Here is a 21,772-nt window from a genome sequence, read left to right on the forward strand (position 1 = left end):
ATGTAAAATAGACTTTACACTAAATTTTACTCATATTTTATTTAATCGTTTCAAATTACGTCGTATTGTACATTTTCCTCATTCACGAACACCCTTAATTACGACGGACACTCATGGGAATCATCAACATGATGTAAGACTTAAAAAAATATGTAAAATCAAACAAAATAGCTAATTCTAATCCTCATACGCCTTTGCCATTAAGCATAGCACGTGTGTAAACAGAATTGTACAACGTTTACCCTCACGATTCCTCCCTATTATCTCTTTTATTCATTTGTCTGGAAGCCGGCAGTGTTGCCAAAACCGTAGAGGACTTCGCACGTTTCACACGACAGCATTAGTGTGTTATTAGTCACGGGCTTTGAGGTAATAAACACAATTTTCACGGAAAAAGAATAATTGTCGATAGATTTAGCTCATTATATATATATATATATATATATATATATATATATATATATATATATATATATATATATATATATATATATATATATATATCCCTGAAAATGAAGAGTAAAATAAATAAAAAGACGAAAAAACAGTGCGAAGGAAGATGTAAAATGTAAAGGAAGGAAATACATTAATGACGTGTGTGACCCGTACAGAACTAGGGAGGACAGTGCAGGGCATTTCATTTACACGAAGAAAGGAAAACAAGCCAGGGACCTGGTGGCTCCATCAACTGTTGGTATAATTAAAGCCCTTGAAGACTGGTCATTCTCCTGTTAGGATTCAGTTACGGAAAATATTCATCTGTAGTGTTGACAATCGGCGTTTTCTATATTTTACAAGCTTTTGGTACTATGCGGTTCTTTGCTTGTTTTCCTTTCGTTCTTGTAAGCTAAATACCCAATTCATTGCACTGTCCTCTTTAATTCTGTACAGTTCACACAAGCCATAAATGTATTTTCTCCTTTTATATCCTCGTTCCTTCTCAAGGTTCTTTCATCTTTTTATTTACTTCATTCTTCTTCTCCATTTTCACAGTTTTATTCCTTAAGAACATCTTCCATGATCGTCAAGTACTGTATCTTTCCCTCTGAAAATGCATTATGTTATGGAAGAAAGTAATTTCCTTGTAGTCTATCCTTCTAGCCACTGGTCATATCCCAGATTCTGGAATTCGTCCCAGTAAGATAATCGCATAGAACTGATGCTTTCAGACGGTCCTTCTGGGATTCCAGACCCTTTTCCTCCAGCTCCTTCGATCCTTGTTCCACTAACGTGACCCTGGTGTTATAACTTGGGGTCCATACATTATATGTCTTACAACCTGTTGTATATTTCTCAAACTTAAATTCTTTTCAGCCTTATATTTCACTTATTTCTTTTCATGAAGCTCAGGTTTAAACACTTCCTTTTGGTCCTAGTTTCTTTTACTAATAAAAAAGCACTAAGGAAAAAATCTGTGGCCATCGTAGAGACCTCAAGTTCTATAATTATCTTCTAGAGACCTCAGACTCTACCATTATTCTTTTAGAGACCTCATGGTCTATCATTACTCTTCTAGAGACCTCAGATTCTATAATTATTCTTCTAGAAACCTCAGATTCTATAATTATTCCTCTAGAGACCTCAAATTCTATCATTGTTCTTATAGAGACCTGAAATTCTACAATTATTCTTCTAGAGACCTCAGATTCTATAATTTTTCCTCTAGAGACCTCAAATTCTATCATTATTCTTCTAGAGACCTTAAATTCTACCATTATTTTTCTAGAGACGTCAGATTCTATGATTATTCTTTTAGAGGCCTCAGATTCTATAATTATTCCTTAGACATCTAAAATTTTATCATTATTCTTTTAGAGGTCTAGAATTCTATCTATGGACCTCAAATACTATAATCATTCTTCTAGAGACCTCAAATTCCATCATTATTCTTCTAGAGACCATAAATTCCTTCATTATTCTTCTAGAGACCTCAAATTCTATAACCATTCTTCTAGAGACTTCAAATTCTATGACCATTCTTCTAGAGACCTCAAATTCTATAACCATTATTCTAGAGACCTCAAATTCTACTTCAAATTCTATGACAATTCCTCTAGAAACTTCAAATTCTATAACCATTCTTCTAGAAACCTCAAATTCTACATCAAATTCTATGACAATTCCTCTAGAGACTTCAAATTCTATGACCATTCTTCTAGAGACCTCAAATTCTACATCAAATTCTATGACAATTCCTCTAGAGACTTCAAATTCGATAACCATTCTTCTGGAGACCTCAAATCCTATAACCAATCTTCTAGAGACCTCAAATTCCACAGCCATTCTTCTTCTTCCGCGGAATCATGACCACGTTGCTCCCTAGCGACCCCAAGGGTCTGCCGTCATTGAGTTGTGGCAACAGTGGCCGTCGCTTGTTTGGTCCCTTAAAATCGCAGCAAACATGGCCGATACCGCCGAAATTACTAAGGCGCTTGTGTTTTCGTATTTAAGCCAGACGGATGCCAGTTTGGCGAAGACAGTCACGAAGAAATTAGGCCAGGTGAGTGTAGATTTGGTTGGAAGTGGTTAAATAGGGAGGTGTTTTAAACGGAGGGGTTAAATAAGTGTCTTTTGCGCGTCGACTGCTTAGGGGGTATAAGACCTCTTGTGCTCCTACACGTGGGGTGATGGATGTAAATGCCAGTTCTGTATGAATGTTGTTCTTGACGCGTTATTTTAGGTTGTTTATTTGTAATTTCCTATAAAAAGAAATTGGGTAGGCTTGAGGGTTTAATGGAGGTTATTGCGGGGTTTGGGGGGTTAAATCGGCTCGTACACGTGGGGGGAATATAAATGCCAGTTCTACGTGTTGTTTTGTCAGACTCGTTGTTTGTAGTTATTTGTTCATATTTCCTCTTGAAAATGTAGTAAGGAGGCCTTAAATTTACCGTGGAGCCTTATTTAATGTTAGAAGTAAATTTGGGGCCTACGGTACCTTAGGCTAACTTGCTGTTGGTATGTAGTTTATACGCATGTGGTTACATACATGCGTAGGTAACAGGGTATATTTTAAACAAGTATTTCCAGACTATTATCGACTACAAATGTGAAATGTTGATTTCCCTTAGGGTTTTGGCATGTTTATGACGGAATTTAACATTCATTTACGTCGTAAATGAATGCTGCACACTCCCTTGGCACGTGCTGTAAGGCAAAAGGGCGACCACAGTGGGAAACCGAGGTGGGTGTGGGAATACAGAAATTGAAGTACGTGAATGCACTTGATCCAGGCTAAATGGTGTACAGGCCTAATTAGGCCTCTGCGTGGGTCCCCAACATGGTGAAATAGTGTAGGCTTAGCTTGAGGGTTTTCTGGGAGGCCTACTCTTTATTTTGATGTTATTCTGGTCAGTTTGATGTTCAAGGTCTGTCTTGGTCGTTGCAAAACATGATGTATAATGTTGCAGATTATCATATCCTATGTGAATGTGGGAACAAAGTTTGCTGGGAGCCTGTGAATGACCGCGGGAGCCCCCTTTTCGGCGCCAAAAAGTCACTGGGTAATTTTTCGGAAGACTCCAGCCAGCCGTTTTTGCATGGAAAACCAAATTTTCTGGTAGTTTTTTTGTTGTTTAGTTGTGCTCTGATGATGATATCTCGTGCAAATGTATAGTTTGCCCCCTTACTCTATATGTATGCAAAAGGAATGGGTAGTCTCGAGTGCGCGCGGCAAACACGGGCGCTTTGCGCTTTATTTGCATTTTTTAAAGATTGTCGCAGGCACGTATATATGGCAAGCGGTAATATTAAGCTCTTGCGCGCCACAGGGGTCTGGGACATTAGCAATTAGGCATTGCATTAAAAAATGACACTTCTAGACTAGATTTTGTTTCTTACCTTACTACTCGGAGTCTGATGTTTCAGCAACACCACCAGGGTGAACGTAGAACACAATCCTTGCCCCACTTGGGACACTTCACCTTCTTTGGAAGAACGCCGTGATCTATGAAAAATTGTACAGATTCGTCATTTTCTTAAAAAACCTAATAGCCTCATATTCAGTTACAGCACAACCGTCACAATTGGAAGCCATGGCTACACTAACTTGGTTTTCAGTCTGAACCGGCTTTTTCCAACGACATCCTTGGAAACACGAAAGAAAAGTACTGTATAAAAATATCTGAATTCTGATTGGACGATTCAAAATTCAACTCCAGTAGGTCAGCACAGATAAGGAACAACTGAGGGGAACATGCGCAAACGGGTTGTCGTCGTAAAACACACCAACTGAAGTCCAGCAAAAGCAGGTGCCAATAGTAATGCTTTTACTACAGCTACTGTATTCTAATTGAAGAATCTTGTTTAGTGGGTGGAGTCATTGCGCATGTAGGCGAAAATTGTCACAATGCGCATTTATCAGGAGTGAAAACAAACATACGAAACGTAACAAGAGCTACCCATCTTAATAGTGAAAGCATAAACAATGGACTTAGAAAAAACTACTTAACTTATGTAAGTTTAGTATTTTTTTTCTCTGTTATTAATCATTTGCGAAGATAATGCATAGAGAAGAAGTTTGTAGTCTTTATGTCTTTTATTCAAGAAAAATATAAATTTTAATGTAGAAGGTGGCTGGAGTCTAACGAAAAATAACCAGTCACTGTAGAAAATGCAGCGAAAAAAATTGCTCATAATGGTAATAAAAACTGTGCTTTTGTCGGTGTTGCCAAAAGAGAAAGCAACTGGAAAACTACTAAAAGGTAAGGGAGACCCTCTTGGGAGCCGGGGTTTTGGGTGGGGGAAAGCAAGAGTCGGGTTCCCTGCCGCCCACAATGTACAAAATTCGCTAGTTTCTCGCCCGCTAGTCTGCATACCAAAGGTTGTCCCGCTAGGCTACATACTTAAGGCTGATCCGCTAAACTACATACGTGAGGCTGACCCGGTACTCTGCACACAAAATGTTGTCCCGCCACTCTCATAGTAGGCCCTGATGCACTTACGGAAACCGCTAGCCAAGGGTACTCGTAGCCTATAAGAACCATGGTTAGGCTATTCCCTACCTACATTAGAGCGGACAGAAACGCTAGCCTAGGCTACTTGTAGCCTACATAAGAAACATTAGAATAGGCGTTAATTTTGTAACGGTGATTTTTTTAACATATTCACATTTTGAAAGATTCTTGGCAAGCTCGTCCACACTACCCGTTTGCCGTCTTTCAATTTTCATAAAATAATGAGTGGTTCCTTACACACTTGATGCGTGCTGGAAGGTTTTTTGGGATCAGTTGAGAACGATGGACTCTGGTTCTGCCAATGAGTATAAAACAACGGGAACAGCTTCTGCAGGGGAAAACAAGCCTAACCTTTCCTAGAACGTGGTAGAACTAAGTAGTAGCTCCGCAGCGGCGATTTCCTTCTAACTTAACTTTTTCTACAGTTTTTTGGTTGCTAATTATGGATTTACCTTCAGTTTTTGTCGCATGACTGTCATGCCCTGACCTAACCAGACCTTACTTACCTGAGCTCTCATAGGGCATCACGCCCTGACCTGGCAGGGTGGTGCCCCCCCCCCCATCCCCCCGACTCCCAGGTAACCCACCATGTCCTGACCAAACTACACCTTACCTTCCTTACCTGACTTAGCATGCCAGGCCCTGACCGGGGGGGGGGGACTTCAAAATACCCCCCAAGTAACACTGGATATCAGAAACTTTGGTGGGACTAAATTTCAGTTCAGACATGTGGTCAAGTTACTGGCCATGACCTAACCAAAACAACCTTAACATAACCTTTTCGTAGGGTGTCGTGCCCTCACCTAACCAGAACTTACCATCCTAACTTATTTAGACTAATGTGCCCTGACCTGGCATGGATAGGCCTTGCCCCTCCAGGACCCCCAGGTAGCAATGTCAAGCACATGGACTGGCATAGGCTACCCCTTTGGTGTGGTATGTTCAGATCCTTGAATTCTATCGTATTAATTTATCTAAAACCATAAATGAACTGCTTACCATACTCAAAATAATTTCCTTTAGCCTCCTTCAAGTGTTTGGGGTTTGATCAGCAAAGTGCTCGAATGTGGGATGGTAAAATGCTCTCTATATATAGCATAATTTTCATGAAAAACTTTTCACATACAGTTTCTGAACAACACAGAATTTCTACAGCTTCAAATTTGTCATGTAATGTAACAGTAAACAAACATTCATGTCAAATGCTTCCACTTTAGAAGATGGCTCAGGAAAGAAGGGTTGCATCTGGATCAGAGAGTTGGAATATGCAGCATACTGTTTTGATTTGTTCTGATTGGTTGTATTTAAAAACATCGGTAGGCCTAGGGCATGACCCATGTCAGCTGGGTATATTTGGCCAAGTTTGAATTACCCGCAACCTGAATTGGGGGCAGTCGGAGCAGCACACGACGGTCACCTTAAGAGCTACGGGAAATGGTGCTGGGTGACACCCTTCATGTCAATGGGGTATTTAGAAAAAACTGTGGAAAAAATTGTTGATCGGCAAACTACAGAAATTAGCCAGGAAAGTTACATTCTGTATGGCTTAGAGTACGCAGAGTAGCTTTTATTCTACATAAGGTGTCGGTAGGAGGTGAAATTACTAATGCCTCTTCCTGTCTTCTTACTCTGCATACTACCTTACTACCTGGTATCCCTTTTTGAAAGGCTTTGGTTTTTATACATATCCTTGAAAATGGTAATGATCTTATATCTGGTATTTTGAGTAAAATCAAGCTTAAAACCTCCAGTGAAACAAAACTCTGCGGCTTCGTTATTGTATGTAGGTTATTTGAAAGAGGAAAGTGAAAAACTGAAAGTTCAGGGTTTTCCACTTAAAAATAAAAAGAGTAAAATAATTGTTGATCATGAAATACATACAGTACTGAATATTATATTTGTAGATTGCTACTTTCCACAAACATGGCCCCACATTAGGCTTCGTCTAGCCCAACAGCGAAGGCACAGAAACAAGCCCACCCTTTGGCCCCCCTTCCCCACCTGAATACAGACATTATGTTAAAATAGCCCCGAAAAAGTACATTCAACACACTTACTATATTCACAATTGCTTAGCCCATATGAAACAAGGGATACTTGTTTTTTAGCCTTCAGTTTGCAGTGTTATGTTTAGTCAGGTGACGTGCTTTATTTGTCTTTTTTTATTTATTTCATCTCATTTTCTTTAGTATTTAGGTATCAGGTTTTTATAGTATCCAAGTGTCTAACTTTTGAAAAAGTTATAATTTGCATAAATTTTCAAAACTAAAATATGGTAGAACACTTGAATATTTCAACCCTGAGAATATTGTTTGAAATCTAGAGAAATTGAGGTGCGACACTGCAATTACTTCTAGTCAAGTTTTTATAGTATCCAAGTGTCTAACTTTTGAAAAAGTTATAATTTGCATAAATTTTCAAAATGTAGAAAGTATGGTAGAACACTTGAATATTTCAACCCTGAGAATATTGTTTGAAATCTAGAAAAGTTGTGGTGCGACACATTACACCGTTAATATTCGAAATAGGATATTGTTATTATTGTTGAATGTAATCATAATAATAATAATAATAATTTAGCTACATAAAATCAATACATTATTGTTGCCGTAGTGAACAGTGAGAGAAGCAATGTTCCCACCACTGCGTCTGGCTGTTCCATTCGCCACCCCAAAAAGGCAGCTTACATTCAACAATAACAACAATATCCTATTTTGAATATTAACGGTGTAACTTGCATACAGTAAATTATTAAAACACTTTTCATTTGCAAATGTACACCCAGATATCCTTTTATTTACCTAAAACTTACACATAGTGTAACTATTTAAAGCCCCGGACGAGTGTTAGCATGCGCGAGCACCACAGGCGGGTGGACAGATGGAAAAAACTGAGCATAGTTACATGACAGACTTGCAGTTTACTCTATTACATTTTATAATTTTTCTTCAATTTCCAGCCTTCGGTAAAGCTGCCTACAGATTCACCATCAGTTGGGGAATTAGTAGAACATTTCATTAAGTAAGTAATCCAAGAGTTCTGTTTGGTTGAATACCTTTTAAATTTGTGTACTAAAATAGACTGAGTAGTTGTATTGGATATTGCACTTTTCCTATTGAGGATTAGGGTGTGATCTTTAGGCTGCTTCGTCAGTAGCTGAAAGAATTATTTGGAGTGGATGTAATCTATTTGCTATTGTTTATGTTCACGCAGGACATCTCCAAACAAACGACGATTAAGCTTCGAGACTCCAAGTGCCAAGAAAGCTCGCAAAGATGAATCTTCAAGTTCAGAGGAAAGTTCAGGTAAAAATGCTAAACTTACGCTTATTGTCTGTTGTAGAATAGTACCCTGGAATTGTATTTACAAATTGCACTACTGTATTGTACATGTAATGCTTGTGAATCTTACTATGTTGGCTAGGTAAACAATACCAAATTTTTGTCTCCTGCAATTGGAATGTGATATCTGTATAGTGAGAGATTATTCTTGGCTTAAATGGCAGAAACCTCGTAGGGTTCAAGACACAAGACGTGTTTTACTCTTTTCCTAATCGTTTACTGTAGGAAAAATCCATAGGGAGATCGTTGCCCAAAACTGTTTTCCACAAAAAAAATAAATAAACAAGTAAAACTTGCCATGTAGATTACAAAGGTACTGTAGGTTAAATGTTATTCTGAACAAAAGGAAGGGAAAATCCTGCCATTATTAGTTTGAGTCAAATTTATCGATTTATTAATTTTCCTTTTTTTTTTTTTTTGCAGAGGAGGAAATGCAAGTTAAGAAAGCCCCTCCTATGGTTAATGGGAAGAGTCCAAAGACCCCTGTAGGTGGTAAGAAGAAGAGGGAATCGTCATCTTCGGAAGAGTCGTCTGACGAGGAACCTGAAAAACCAGTACCTGGCAACCAGGTAAGGATGTTTGAGAAGTTGTAGTGGGCAGGTTTTTCAGTAATTGCTATGTGGCAGTGATAATGTTAACACTTTATATCTTAATGTGTTTCAGTGAATTTAGATATTGTTAGAAATGAGCGGAAGTTAATTTAAATAGAATTCACAAATTTCAGAATCCATTTGTATCTTAAAGTGTATAAGTAAGCATTGTTTTGCATACTGAAATGCTGCAAAAAACAACTTTTCAACATTGTTGAGTTATTAACAATGCTGAAATTACCAATAGTGGCCACCAGGTCAGTGCAAGCCATCTACTGATTAACGTGTAAGTTGAATAAGAACGTTAAAGTGAATGTACTGAAATGTTGAGAGCTATGTAGCAGTGTTACACATCAGATGATGGTATTTTTTAAAATCCACTTGAACGTAAAGTCTGCCGTGCAAAATATTCTGTAATTGGTATCCATGTGGCGCTAAAGAAGTTTTAAACATGAATTTCTCAAGTTATGGCAGAAAGTGGTACCATACATATGATTGTATTATAGGGTTGCAAAATTCCTGGAAGATATGCTTGTCTATGGTCTGATATTTTTATGTCTGACTTGAATTTCTTTACGCTTTTGAGTCTTCATCTTTCATTTCCTACTTTTATATAAATTTACTTTGTGGTAAAGGTGCTTTGCACTGTGACTTGTATCTAATTTTTTCAAAATTAATTCGTCCCTTTGTTTTTGGTAGTGCTATCCCGTTTATCAGCCCACATTTTAGAATGAATCCTTGCTACCAGGTTATGTTATAGATACTGTATTATGCTTTAATGGTTTGGTAATTTTATCTTGAATGTCAGTGATAATGTTTTCATTTACATCTAGGGAATGTTCATATGGTTGAGTTTGTTTGCCCCTTTTGTTTCAGAAGCAGACACCCGCCAGGAAAGTGCAGAAAGTTGGTATGTATATAAAAATTCTAACTAAAAATTTTAAGTAAGCCATTTATGCTTTGACAGTTCACTTTAAAGCATACACTGAAAAATTAGCTTGAGTTGTTTACTTAAAGGAAAGAACCTTAGGCACATTGTATGAGAAAACTGAGATACTGAATTAGTGTTGTTAATGAAACTGTTAGTCATGTCTTTTAAAGCAAAAATTCATTAATAGAATGTGGAACTCTTAAAACTAAAACCATCTTAATAAAAAAATCTTGCAGCTAAACCTGAATCAAGTTCTGAGGACTCTAGCTCTGAAGAAGAGTCGAAACCTGCAAAGCCTAATAGTACTCCAGCAGCTAAAGTTGCCTCTCATGCAGCACCTGCTGCCAAGCCAGCTGATTCAAGTTCTGAGGAATCAAGTTCAGAGGAAGAAGCTAAAGTAGCACCACAGAATTATAAACCCGTCAATCCTTTAGCGGTGAAATCTCCTCAAACTCAAGCTAAACCTGCTGAATCTAGCTCCGAAGAATCAAGCTCTGAGGAAGATGAAGAGCCAACAAAGCCTGTTGTCAAGAAACCTGTCACACCAGCTGCAAAGCCTGCTGCCAAGGGAGCCACACCTGCTAAACCTGTTGCTAAGCCTGAGGAATCCAGCTCTGAAGAGTCCAGCTCAGAGGAGGAAGAGGAGCCAGCAAAGCCTTCAGCACAGAAAGCTCCACCACCTAAGCTAGTAGCCAAGCCAGCGGAATCAAGCTCTGAAGAGTCTAGTTCAGAGGAAGAAGAACCAGCAAAGCCGGTTGCTAAGAAAGCTGCTCCACCAGCTACTAAGCCAGCTGAATCAAGTTCTGAAGAGTCAAGCTCTGAGGAGGAGGAACCACCAAAACCTGCTGCTAAGGCAGCAGTACCTGCTGCCAAACCAGTTGCTAAGCCTGCTGAATCAAGTTCAGAAGAATCCAGCTCTGAAGAGGAAGAACCTGCAAAGACTGCTCCAGTGGCTGCCAAGGCTGTTCCACCTGCTGCTAAAGTAGCGGTTAAACCAGCTGAATCAAGTTCAGAAGAAGAATCAAGCTCTGAGGAGGATGAACCTCCAAAAGTTGCAAAACCTGCTAGTAAAGTTGCTACTCCTGCTGCCAAACCAGCTGCCAAGCCTGCTGAATCTAGTTCAGAAGAGGAATCAAGCTCGGAAGAAGAACCTGCAAAGCCTGCTCCAAAGGCTGCACAGCCTGCTCCATCAACGCCCAAGCCAGCTGCCAAACCTGCAGAGTCGAGTTCTGAAGAAGAATCAAGCTCGGAGGAGGAAGATGAACCTGCCAAGCCTGTTGCTAAAACTGCTTCCAAGCCAGCACCCAAAGTGCCAGCCAAGCCTGCTGATTCCAGTTCGGAGGAATCGAGTTCAGAAGAAGAAGAAGAGGCAAAGCCTGCAGCCAAAAAAGCACCACCAGCAACTCCAAAGGTTGCTCCTAAACAAGCAGCAGAGTCTAGTTCTGAAGAGGAATCCAGCTCTGATGAAGAAGACGATGCACCGGCAAAACCAGTTGGGAAAACACTCCAAGCCAAAGCAGCTCCAGCTGCCAAGCAAGCAAAAGAATCGAGCTCTGAAGAGGAAAGTTCGGATGAGGAGGAGGAGGACGAGGAGGAGGACAAGAAAGCCACAGGCAAACCTGCCCTGGCAAAGGCAGCACCTCAAGCTGAGGAAAGTAGTTCTGAAGGAGAATCTGAGGAGACCGATACGGAGGAATTTTCGAAAAACGCCAAATCCTTTACTCCTGGGACGCTTTCCAATGGTACAGCCAATAAGGTAAGGAAGTTCTGGTTTATTCTTGGTATTTTGGAGTGTTGCCTACCATATTAAGGACAAGAACATTAGTTTTACTTCAGATGTAGTTCCATGAAAAGATGTTTCAATTTTCTAGGGAAGATAATGGGTAACTCTTGTTTGTGACAGGTTATATAATGACACCACTATTTTAAAATAAGTTGTTGAAAGCAAGGGGTGTATGCTTGATCTGTCATTTCATTCTCAGTAGGTTTCAAGAGGCATTTTTTTTAAACTTCATAAATAGATATTCACTACATAAAATGTTAAAATAATTAGATTTTTATATATGTAACTTACCCAGTAATTACTTAGCTAAGAGTTTCTACTCAAACGGCAGTTAGAATTCTGAATTTGCGCTAGCGGTTCTCTTGTTTGTATAGGTGACTATGCCCCGCCCACTTTTGGTGTGCGAAAGAGGAACAACACCGCCAACGCGACATTTGTTTCTGCTGCTTGTAGCATCAACACCTGGTGTTGTTACAGCAATTGAGTTTTGGAATTCGTATTGGCTTTGTACTTTCTTCTTTGGTGAATTATTTGTAGCCTTTTCGGCATTTTTTCATTTGACTTTTCATGGATTTGACTTTTTTGACTAGTTAGGAAATGTCCGACACTAGTAGTTCTACGTGGATGACAAAAGCAACCTACGACACTCACTCCCTTTGTTCTGATTGCAGAGGTCAGGTTTTTTCAATAGATTTGACTTGTGATGAATGCAAAGATCAGGGGGAACAGAAATGGAAGACCTTAAATTCTCATTTAGCGAAACTAGAAAGAGATAGGAAGAGGAAAGCTGCCGCTAAAGCTAGCGGAAAAGTAGCTAGTCAAGCTTAAACTCCCAGATCAGATAAGGCTGACATATCTATTTGTTCTCCAGCTGTAAACCCTTCTCCACCCACATCAATTAATTATCCTAAACCACCTACTCCTTCTCCCGGCTCCATCACTTCCGAACCCGATCACTTCATCAGCCTTGAAAATAAATTTGAGCAACGCTTAAATCTTGTTGTAAGTACAGTGGCCCAGTTAGGGGTATCAATGCGTGTCTGATGGACAAATTTGAATATAGTGCAAAAGGTGAAGTGTCAGTGGAGGAGGTGGCTGTTCATCCCGCTGATTCCCCTAGGCACAGGTCCCTGCCATACTCCCCGCTACCTGGGAGGAGGCATACCGGCAGCCCAAGGGAGGTCAGTGGGGTCAGCCCACGAGCAGTCGTCCCCTCAGTCCAACCTGTTGCATCCCAGGTTGTGACTAGAGACAGCCACTGGAAAGGCGTCTCGGAAGTTCATTGGCTTTCTTCTAGTTCTGAGGACTCATCGCCTCGCAAGAGATGTCTTCATAGTTTTCCTGACGAATCTTGCCCGCCGAAGAGACAGTTCTCGGGTAAGGATCAGTCCCCGCATCTCCCTTGCAAGAGATTGAGGGAGCCCTATTTTAGTCCTCAGCTGTCGTGCAGCAAGTGGGATACTCCAGAACGTTTCTCCTCTCCTCTGCGCCAGGAACGAGGTTCTAGCCCAATTCTCCTCTCGGGCGGGCAGCGTCAGTCTTCTAGTAAGCACCCTGTTCCCTCGGCTTGCTTAGTATCGACGGAACATCCTGTTGAGCGCCAGGAAGCAGACAACCGCCCTGTTGCAGCCAGGCGCCCTGATGCGGCCAAGCGCCCCGATGCTCAGCGCCCTTATACGGCGAAGCACCCTGAAGTGGCCGGACTTTCCCTTTCGTTGGAGTGCCCCAAAGCTGCCGATCTTCCCATAGCGCTTGAAACCCCTCGAGTCTCCAAGCGCCCTGCAACTTCCGATCAGCCTTCTCTTGCTTTGGACCCCTCTCTTGAACCATTGCAACACAAGTTGGATAACATCCTTAACCTTTTGCAGAAGCCTACAACTCAGGCTGCCCCTGATTTAGTTGCGATGACTTCTCCAGTCTCTTCGGCGGATAAAGAAGAGGAGCAGGGTACATCTTCAATGCTGTATGCGTCTCTCCTCAAGTGCCTTCTTCAGCATTTCCCGAGATTTTTCGCTTCGAACTCTCCGTCCTCTCCAGGTTCGTCTTATTTGATGAGCTCTCGGTCTGTGGATTCGTCTCGACTACTGAAGATGGTTCTCTCCAAATCTTCGAAGAAAGCTCTTCGACTAGTGGAGGACTGGCTTTCCAAGGAGAGGGTTCAAGGGAGAGCTTGTTTTAGCATTCCCCCCTCCTTGGGAGTGGCTGCCTCCTTCCAAGGGGACTTCTGTGCGCTCATTGATTCAGCACGGAGATCGGCTCTTGCATCAGCAAAAACCTTGTCAGCACAGGAGATGGATCGTCTTTTGAAAAGTATTTTTAAGGCTTTTGAAGTGTAGGGTTTTCTCGCCTGGTGTTTAGGAGCGCTTACCAAGAAAATTCAAGAACCAGCTCTTGGGTGCAATGAATTCACAGACCTGGATAAATTTCTGTCTTGCGCAGATAAAGCCGTTAGGGATGGCTCTCATGAATTGGCTGCACTTTATGCCATGGGCGTCTTAAAGAAGCGTGAACTCTGGGTCTCATTCACTTTGAAGGGTGTGACTGCCTCACAGAAATCAGCTCTACTGTTTTGTCCTCTGGACAAACACCATTTGTTTCCTCAGTCCACCATAAATGACATTGCAGCGAGCCTGCACCAAAAGTCAACGCAGGATTTGTTGACTTGGTCAATGAAGCGCCAGAAGGATCGTCCTGCATTCTCGACTAAACCATCATCTCCGCTCGAGCATCCTAAGACATTGCGTGGAGGAATTCAGGGAGCGCGCCCCAGGGCCCGAGGATCAGGTAGATTTGCTCCCCGAGTGATCAAAAAATCTTCAGCAAGATCATCCTCTCGCAAGTGAGGATTTAGTCCTTCATGCTCCAGTAGGGGCCAAGCTTCGTCTCTTTTGGGAGAGATGGAGCAGAAGAGGAGCGGATCAGTGGGTAGTAAAAGTTCTAAAGGAGAGATACTGTTGGAGACCGGTTCTTGACGTAAGTGCCTTGAACATCTTTGTAGAGAAAACGAAATCCAACATGGAAACCATCCACTCAGTTCTGGCGTCCATCCATCAGGGGGATTGGGTGGTTTCCCTGGACATGCAGGATGCTTGCTTCCATATTCCGATTCATCTGGATTCGAGGAAATACCTACGTTTCGTTTTCGAGGACCAGATTTTTCACTTTCGAACACTTTGCTTCGGTCTCTCTAGGGCCCCACAAGTTTTCACGCGAGTGTTGGCTCCTTTGGCGGATTGGCTACGTTTAGCAGGAGTGAGTATCCTGTTGTACCTGGACGATTGGCTAATTCATTCGCCCACGAAGATACAGTGCATGAAGGACTGAAGAAAACTCTTCTCTTGACTCAGGATTTAGGACTAACAATCAACTTAGAGAAGTCACAAATGATTCCCACTCAGAGGACTCTTTATTTGGGAGTTCTGATACTCTCTCAGTTTTCAAGCTTTTCTGTCGCCCAGGAGAGTAGAAGACTGTCTGAGGAAAGTAAACCTCTTCCTCTCGCTTCGTTCGTGCTCCGCCACCCAGTGGATGAGTCTTTTGGGGATGTTAGCTTCTCTAGAACAATTCGTGAGACTAGGAAGACTGCACATGAGACCTCTCCAGTTCTATTTAGGGCGTGCTGGGATCGAAAAGTTCATCAGAACCGCAATGTCTTTCCAATAACCCCAGAGATAAAGGAGGATCTGCGGTGGTGGAGGTCCACAGACAGACTTTCAAAAGGGAAGTCACTCACTCCAGTGAGCCCCGACCTAGACTTCTTTTCCGACGCGTCTGAATTAATTAAACGTACATATCCATTAAGTAGAGTCGATTCAACACCCACCAAAATGCGGCCTAATTTCGCTGAAACCCGACAACCCTGAGACGTCGCTGTACAAACGGAATTGTCATCTCCACCCGTCCCTGTTCCGCCAGTTCCAGTCGTCCAGATCCCGCCAAAACCAGCCGTCCCAGCCCAAAAGAGAAGAAGAATCGAGTTGCCCGAATTTTCTGATGATTCTGATTTCGACTAAGGTAAGTGTGGTTTTTTATCAATTTACGGTTATACATTTTACTGTCTTTCTTTTTGGGGTTCCCCCCCCCCGCCAGGTCAGGGCACGCCATCCTGTGTGAGGTTAGGTAGGTCCGATCTGGTTAGGTCAGGACCTGGCATAACAGGAAGGGTTAGGTCGATTTATGTTAGCTGGCTTTCTTGGGGAGTCCAGGGGGGGCAAAGCCCCCCTCTGGCCAGGTTAGGGCATGCCGCCCTATGTTAGGGTAGGTACGTAACAGCTGGTTAGGTCAGGACCTGGCACTTTAGGAAAGGTTAGGTCTGTTTGTTATGGAAATGATGGTAAACATTAGCTTCCGTCCTGATGCCATCTTGTTTGTATTTGTCCACCAGTTTCCTAGTCGGAACCTACTGCCATCTGGTGGGGGGTACTGACTAGAAAACTGGCAGACGATAGCCTTGGCCAACTAAACTGTAGGCACTCCGTTTCATCAAGGACTATCCTCTCTGGCCCTAACAGGATTTCGGCTGTCTACAGACTCATTAGAGCGAAAGGCTTTTCTAGAGCAACAGCAGAGGCTATCGCCAAATGTAGATGCATTTCTACCAATAAGTAAGTATAGCTTAGTTTTACCAGACCACTGAGCTGATTAACAGCTCTCCTAGGGCTGGCCCGAAGGATTAGACTTATTTTACGTGGCTAAGAACCAATTGGTTACTTAGCAACGGGACCTACAGCTTATTGTGGAATCCGAACCACATTATAGCGAGAAATGAATTTCTATCACCAGAAATAAATTCCTCTAACTCTTCATCAGCCGGCGGCGGGAATCGAACTCCGGCCCATCGAATGACGGTCTGAAGCTCAACCAACTCGGCCAACAAAGGGCTATTTCTACCAATAACGTCTACCAAGCTAAGTGGGCACGTTTTAGGAGTTGGTGCAGAAGAAATAAAGTCTCTTCCTCTAAAACTTCTATCACTCAAATAGCAGACTTCCTTTTCTATTTGAAATCCTCGAAAGGGTTGTCGGTTGCTACTAGAAAGGGTTACAGAGCTATGCTAAGCTCCGTTTTTCGTCATAGAGGCCTAGACATCTCGAACAACCTAGACTTGTCCGATCTGATTAAGTCTTTTAATATCTTCAAGTCCAAGAAAGAGGCTTCCTTCTCTTGGAATTTTGATGTGGTCCTTAAGTGGCTTTCAGATTCTCGATATGAACCAATGCGCTCTTCTTCTCTAAGGGATTTGACTTGGAAAACTCTTTCTGGTGGCCTTAGCAATGGCTAAGAGAGTAAGTGAGCTGCAAGCTATAAGCAAAAGGATTGGTCTTTTGCAAGGTAATGCAGTCTGCTCCCTTTTGCATGGTTTTCTAGCTAAAAGTGAGAACCTGTCACATTGCTGGCCCCGTTCTTTTTCAATTCCAAGTTAATCGGATATCTTAGGCACGGAAGAAGAAGAGAGAGAGCTGTGTCCTGTTCATGCCCTCCATTATTAATTACATCGAACGGAGAAGATGAGAGGCCAGTTTGGTAATCTTTGGTGTTCGGTTAAAAACCCTTCTAGACCCCTTTCGAAGAATGCCATTTCATTTTTCTTGAGGGATCTCAGAGGCACACTCTCAATTAGCAGAAACGGACTTAACGCTTTTGAAAGTTGAAGAGCGTTGAAGAGCATGAGGTTAGAGCTATGGCTACTTCGGTAGCATTCAAACAGTCTTTCTCTCTCAGCCATCCTGGAGGCAATACATTGGAAGTGCAAGTCGGTGTTTGCAATGCATTATTTGCGGGACGTGGAGACGATTTATGATAACTGCAGTACCCTAGGACCTGTGTCCGTAGCTGGCGTTGTGATGGGTGAGGAAGTGTAGGAAGTCTCCCTTCCTTTCCTTTCCTCTTCGCCTTGAAAATGGTGTTGAGTTTTTGGGGAGCCTAGGAGGGTGAGATGTACCTGGAGGGCCCACTAGTAATTTGTGTGTTGGGTAGTGGTCTTGTTTTTATTTTTAATCATTGTTTAATTATGGTATAGGTGACTTTGTTGTTCTGTTTTTTATTGTTGTTGTGGTACTGTGCCCAGGGCAGGGGCAACCATTTATGCTGTGGCAGACTTCGGTGTACCCCTTCGTCACAAAGCTTAACCTTATACTGCATCAGCCATTGGAATACTCCTTTGCTGCCATTGGAATACTCTTTCCTACCCCGAAAGTGGGTGGGGCATAGTCACCTATACAAACAAAAGAATCACCACCGCGAATTCAGAATTCTAGCCGCCGTTCGATTGGAAACTCTTAGCTAAGTAATTGCTGGGTAAGTATATATAAAACTTTTATTATAAAAAGGTCATATTTTCTTCATAAAATGGTAGACATGAAAAGACAAAGTGCCCTCTTGAGTATTATTCTTTCCTAGTGCGCTGTAGGCATTACTTAGGTACTTTGTAGTGTCCCTTTGGCCCCTAGCTGCAACCCCTTTCATTCCTTTTACTGTACCTCCATTCATATTCTCTTTTCCATCATGCTTTCCACCCTCTCTTAACAGATGTTTCACAGTGCAACTGTGAGGTTTTCCTCCTGTTACACCTTTCAAACCTTTTTATTTTTTAATTTCCCTCTCAGCGCTGAATGTCATCATAGGTCACAGTTTATTCCATACGCAGAAATGTTAATTCATTAGCAAACTTCACAGTAACTCTAGAATCATTCAAACAAGTCCACATCAAGAATTGCCTTATACCAAACACTTGAATTGTAGAGAGAGATTAGATATACAGTAATGGCTGTTCAGTGAAATGTAACCATTGGTTAGGTAATGTGCCCTTTTGTAGAACAAATTTTATAACAAAGTGTTTAATTTCAGAAAGCAGCCAATTCATCGTTTAATAATTCGCTAAATTCTTCTGTGAATTCTTCAATGAATGGCTCCTTTAGTACCCCGTGGGTTCCCAAGAAGGTATTTTAGTGCTTTTAAAGTATTAAATTGTTTTTGACAGGATATTAAAATGTAATTTGTGAAATTGTCCACAAGTATGAGAGCTGTTATGAATCAGTTGAATCGTACTAGTGAAGGCAATATAATATTTATGGAATATGTTTACAGGGTGAGCCATTCCGGAGAGTACGCGAGGAGGAAGTCGTCTTCAATCCCAAATTTGACAATTCATTTAGGTCCAAGGTAAATAAAGTGGCTTACAGTCTTGTTTTTCTTTTTAGGATGATGACAGTGAAGAGGACCAGGAATACGGATCATTTCGCCCTGGCCTGGGTTACAAGGGTGGAGATAGGGGCCGTGGGAGAGGTTTTAACAGGAACAGTTTTGGAGACAGAGGTGGAGACGGTGGGGATGATGACGTCAATGGTTTTCATTCCCAGAGAGGTGGGAGAGGGTTCAGGGGAGGAGGAGGAGACAGAAGAGGAAATCGAGGTGGCAGGGGTGGTTTCAGGGGCGGAAGAGGAGGCGGTGGCTTCAGAGGTGGGCGTGATGATGATGAGGGAAAAGGGGAAGGTGGCTTCAGGGGTGGGAGAGGAGGTTTTCGAGGTGGAAGAGGGGGATTCAGAGGTGGCCATGATGAAGAGGGAAAAGGCGAAGGGGATGAATCAGGCTCCCCTGGTGGCTTCAGGGGCGGGAGAGGGGGGGGCTTCCGAGGTGGGCGAGGAGGATTTCGGGGTGGGGACAGAGGTGGTTTCAGAGGTGGCCGAGATGGGGACAGAGGAGGTTTCAGGGGTGGCCGAGATGGGGACAGAGGAGGTTTCAGGGGTGGCCGAGATGGGGACAGAGGAGGTTTCAGGGGTGGCCGAGATGGGGGTAGGGGTGGTTTCAGGGGAGGACGAGGGGGCTTTGGTGGTTTTGGGGGGAACAGGGGTGGTTTCAACAAGAGCCCAGGCCTAGGATTGGAAGGATCTGGTGAAAACAAGAAGATAACCTTTGACGACTAGACCGTTGACGGCCAGGCACAGAGCAGTTCAATAGTAAGTTTTGGAGTAAGTGCGTTGTGTTTCCATTTAGTGTAAATATATGAAGGAATTCTCCGGACCCCAGAATTTGCTTTACCTTTACTGTCATTAAGATGCCTGATTAGACTTGAATGCTCTGTGTTGGTTGTGGTCTAGGTAATTGAACAGCATACCATATTGTGGTTGTTTATCGCACTAATTCCTCATCCACAATGTTGTATACTGTATGTTACTTAGTGGAAATATAAATGATATAAACTTAGGAATATGGAGTGTAATCTTGTAATCTTTATGTTCATTGGTGCTTGTAGGTACTGTATAAAACGTACAGTATGCGATAAAGGATGGATGTGATGCTCCCTTTTTGTTGCATTACAGAGAGGCAGCGCTGGTTGCTGGGGAGAACGAGCATACCACGACCTCAAAGTGACGAGAGGCAAAGGATTCAGGCATGAGAAGAACAAAAAGAAGAAAGGCAGTTACCAAGGAGGGTGCTTAGATTTGTCAGTGAATTCCATCAAGTTTGACTCTGATTAAAGAGGCGTTTTGCTTAGAAAGTTTTTCCCTGGACCAAGCACCGATATGCCAGTATGTAAACAGCATCATTCATGTTCTCTAAATGTTCATCTCCTCAGGGTTCATGACTTTCATTTCATTGTAACGTGCAAAAATGTGTTGGCAACGTGTGAAAGGTCTATCAGCATAGGTATTTGTAAGGTAGTTATTTTTCATGTTCAGAGTTTCCTCTAAAACTGTTTTTGTTGCATCTACTGATTTGGGTGCTATGGTGGGCAGTAAATCTTGCAGAAGACAAGTTTAAGGTATTTGGCTGCCAGTCAAAGACTTGTGGTGGATAGTACCTGCCATATATTGGAAAGTATGTTTTAGGAATATTTTCATTACCAAGTCTATATCTCTCAGATATGTTTTATGTATCGTTTGACACTTGTGCTATAGTAAGCAATGTTTGTTAATCATAATAAATTACTAGTGCGATAATGGTTCTAAGAATTTAAAGTTTGTTAAGTTTATGTAGAACTTTTTTTATGTCATGATCAGAAGTGTTGGTTCTGACTAGAAGAATGAAAGGTTTGCCAGGCAGTGTTTTCACAGGCTTGTTTGTTCAAAGGTGTGATTGCAAGTGGTTGCAGCACTTGTTTATGTGTAGAGTTTGGTTTGTTGTCCTTTAGATGTTGCTATGTCAGTGGCATATGTAAACTAAAATTCACATTTTGTAATTTGAGATTAAAGTGGTATACTGATATATACCCCAAGAGTTGAGGTCATAAAACCGTATGTTTCTGTCGTGTTTTTCCCAGTGTGGTGTGTGACACACCGCACGATACTGAAGGTTTTTTGTGATGCCCTATTGGCCATAGCGCCTATCTACATCTCCCTTTTACTGTACCTCTGTTCCTTTTGTCTCCTTTCGTGATGTTTTCTGTATTTTGTTTTGTATGTACTCATTCAAGATCAAATCTGGTCAGCCCTTGGATGGTCTTGTAGTTTGTATGTGGATAAATCTCTTCCTCTTGAATGGACAATAGATTTTTGAGGGTTTCATTTGTAGAGGCTAGACTTATTGAAAAGTTGTTAATCATTATACAGGGCTCTTCTGTTTCAAGTGCTCCATACATGCTCCATGCACGAATTCTTCCTAGTTGGTTTGTGATGATTGTTTATCACATATACAAAAATAGTATTTTTTTTTTTTGTTGACTGAAGATTTCTATTCCTACGAAAGCATACTGCACGATGTTCTGTCTAGGTCACGTATGGCAAAGTGCGTGGCTGTGCAAGGTATGCCCACGAGATGAGATCTCCTGGTGAGGATGTCATTTTTAGGTTCAAACAAACACAGGGCATGGGTGGCGCAGCCTAATCCAGTTTGTTACATCCCCCTCTTTCTCTGACATTTATAATGACACCATAATGTAAATATTATTCACGTCATTACTTTAATTCTCTCTTATATTTTCTGGCTGTCGGGTTATGCTGCGTTGCAATGTGAATTTTTACCAGATGGTGATAATATTTTTTAAATAAATATATATAAAATATAAGAAAAAAATTTATTGTCCCTGTGAAAGTAAATAAGGTCTTATCCAAATATTAATGGTAAATACAGTAATTCCTGTAACCATAAAAGTGTAATGTGTATTCCCAAAGGCAAACCAATGTTTTGCATAATTTCAACTTTTTACATGTATGTTCTGTTGGATTTTAAAATTGATT

The 21,772-nt window shown here is 41.6% G+C and overlaps 1 protein-coding gene across 3 annotated transcripts; it reads left to right on the forward strand.

Annotated features, from left to right (window-relative positions):
* Positions 1 to 2,334: 2,334 nt before the first annotated feature.
* LOC136851491 (nucleolar and coiled-body phosphoprotein 1-like) lies at positions 2,335 to 21,608 on the forward strand. Of its 3 annotated transcripts, none has more exons than XM_067125617.1 (9): positions 2,335 to 2,500; positions 7,912 to 7,973; positions 8,166 to 8,257; positions 8,717 to 8,862; positions 9,760 to 9,793; positions 10,051 to 11,570; positions 18,444 to 18,536; positions 18,797 to 19,552; positions 19,916 to 21,608. In XM_067125617.1, the coding sequence occupies exons 1-8, from the start codon at positions 2,402 to 2,404 to the stop codon at positions 19,517 to 19,519; spliced, it is 2,769 nt and encodes a 922-aa protein (XP_066981718.1). In that variant the 5' UTR covers positions 2,335 to 2,401; the 3' UTR covers positions 19,520 to 19,552; positions 19,916 to 21,608. The 3 variants fall into 3 exon arrangements, with proteins under 3 accessions (XP_066981718.1, XP_066981720.1, XP_066981719.1); XM_067125619.1 differs by lacking the exon at positions 18,797 to 19,552 and adding an exon at positions 18,684 to 18,758 and having other exon boundaries at positions 2,336 to 2,500; XM_067125618.1 differs by lacking the exon at positions 18,444 to 18,536 and having other exon boundaries at positions 2,336 to 2,500.
* Positions 21,609 to 21,772: the final 164 nt, after the last annotated feature.

Source organism: Macrobrachium rosenbergii, chromosome 23 (assembly GCF_040412425.1).
Source record: "Macrobrachium rosenbergii isolate ZJJX-2024 chromosome 23, ASM4041242v1, whole genome shotgun sequence".
Lineage (NCBI taxonomy): Eukaryota > Metazoa > Arthropoda > Malacostraca > Decapoda > Palaemonidae > Macrobrachium > Macrobrachium rosenbergii.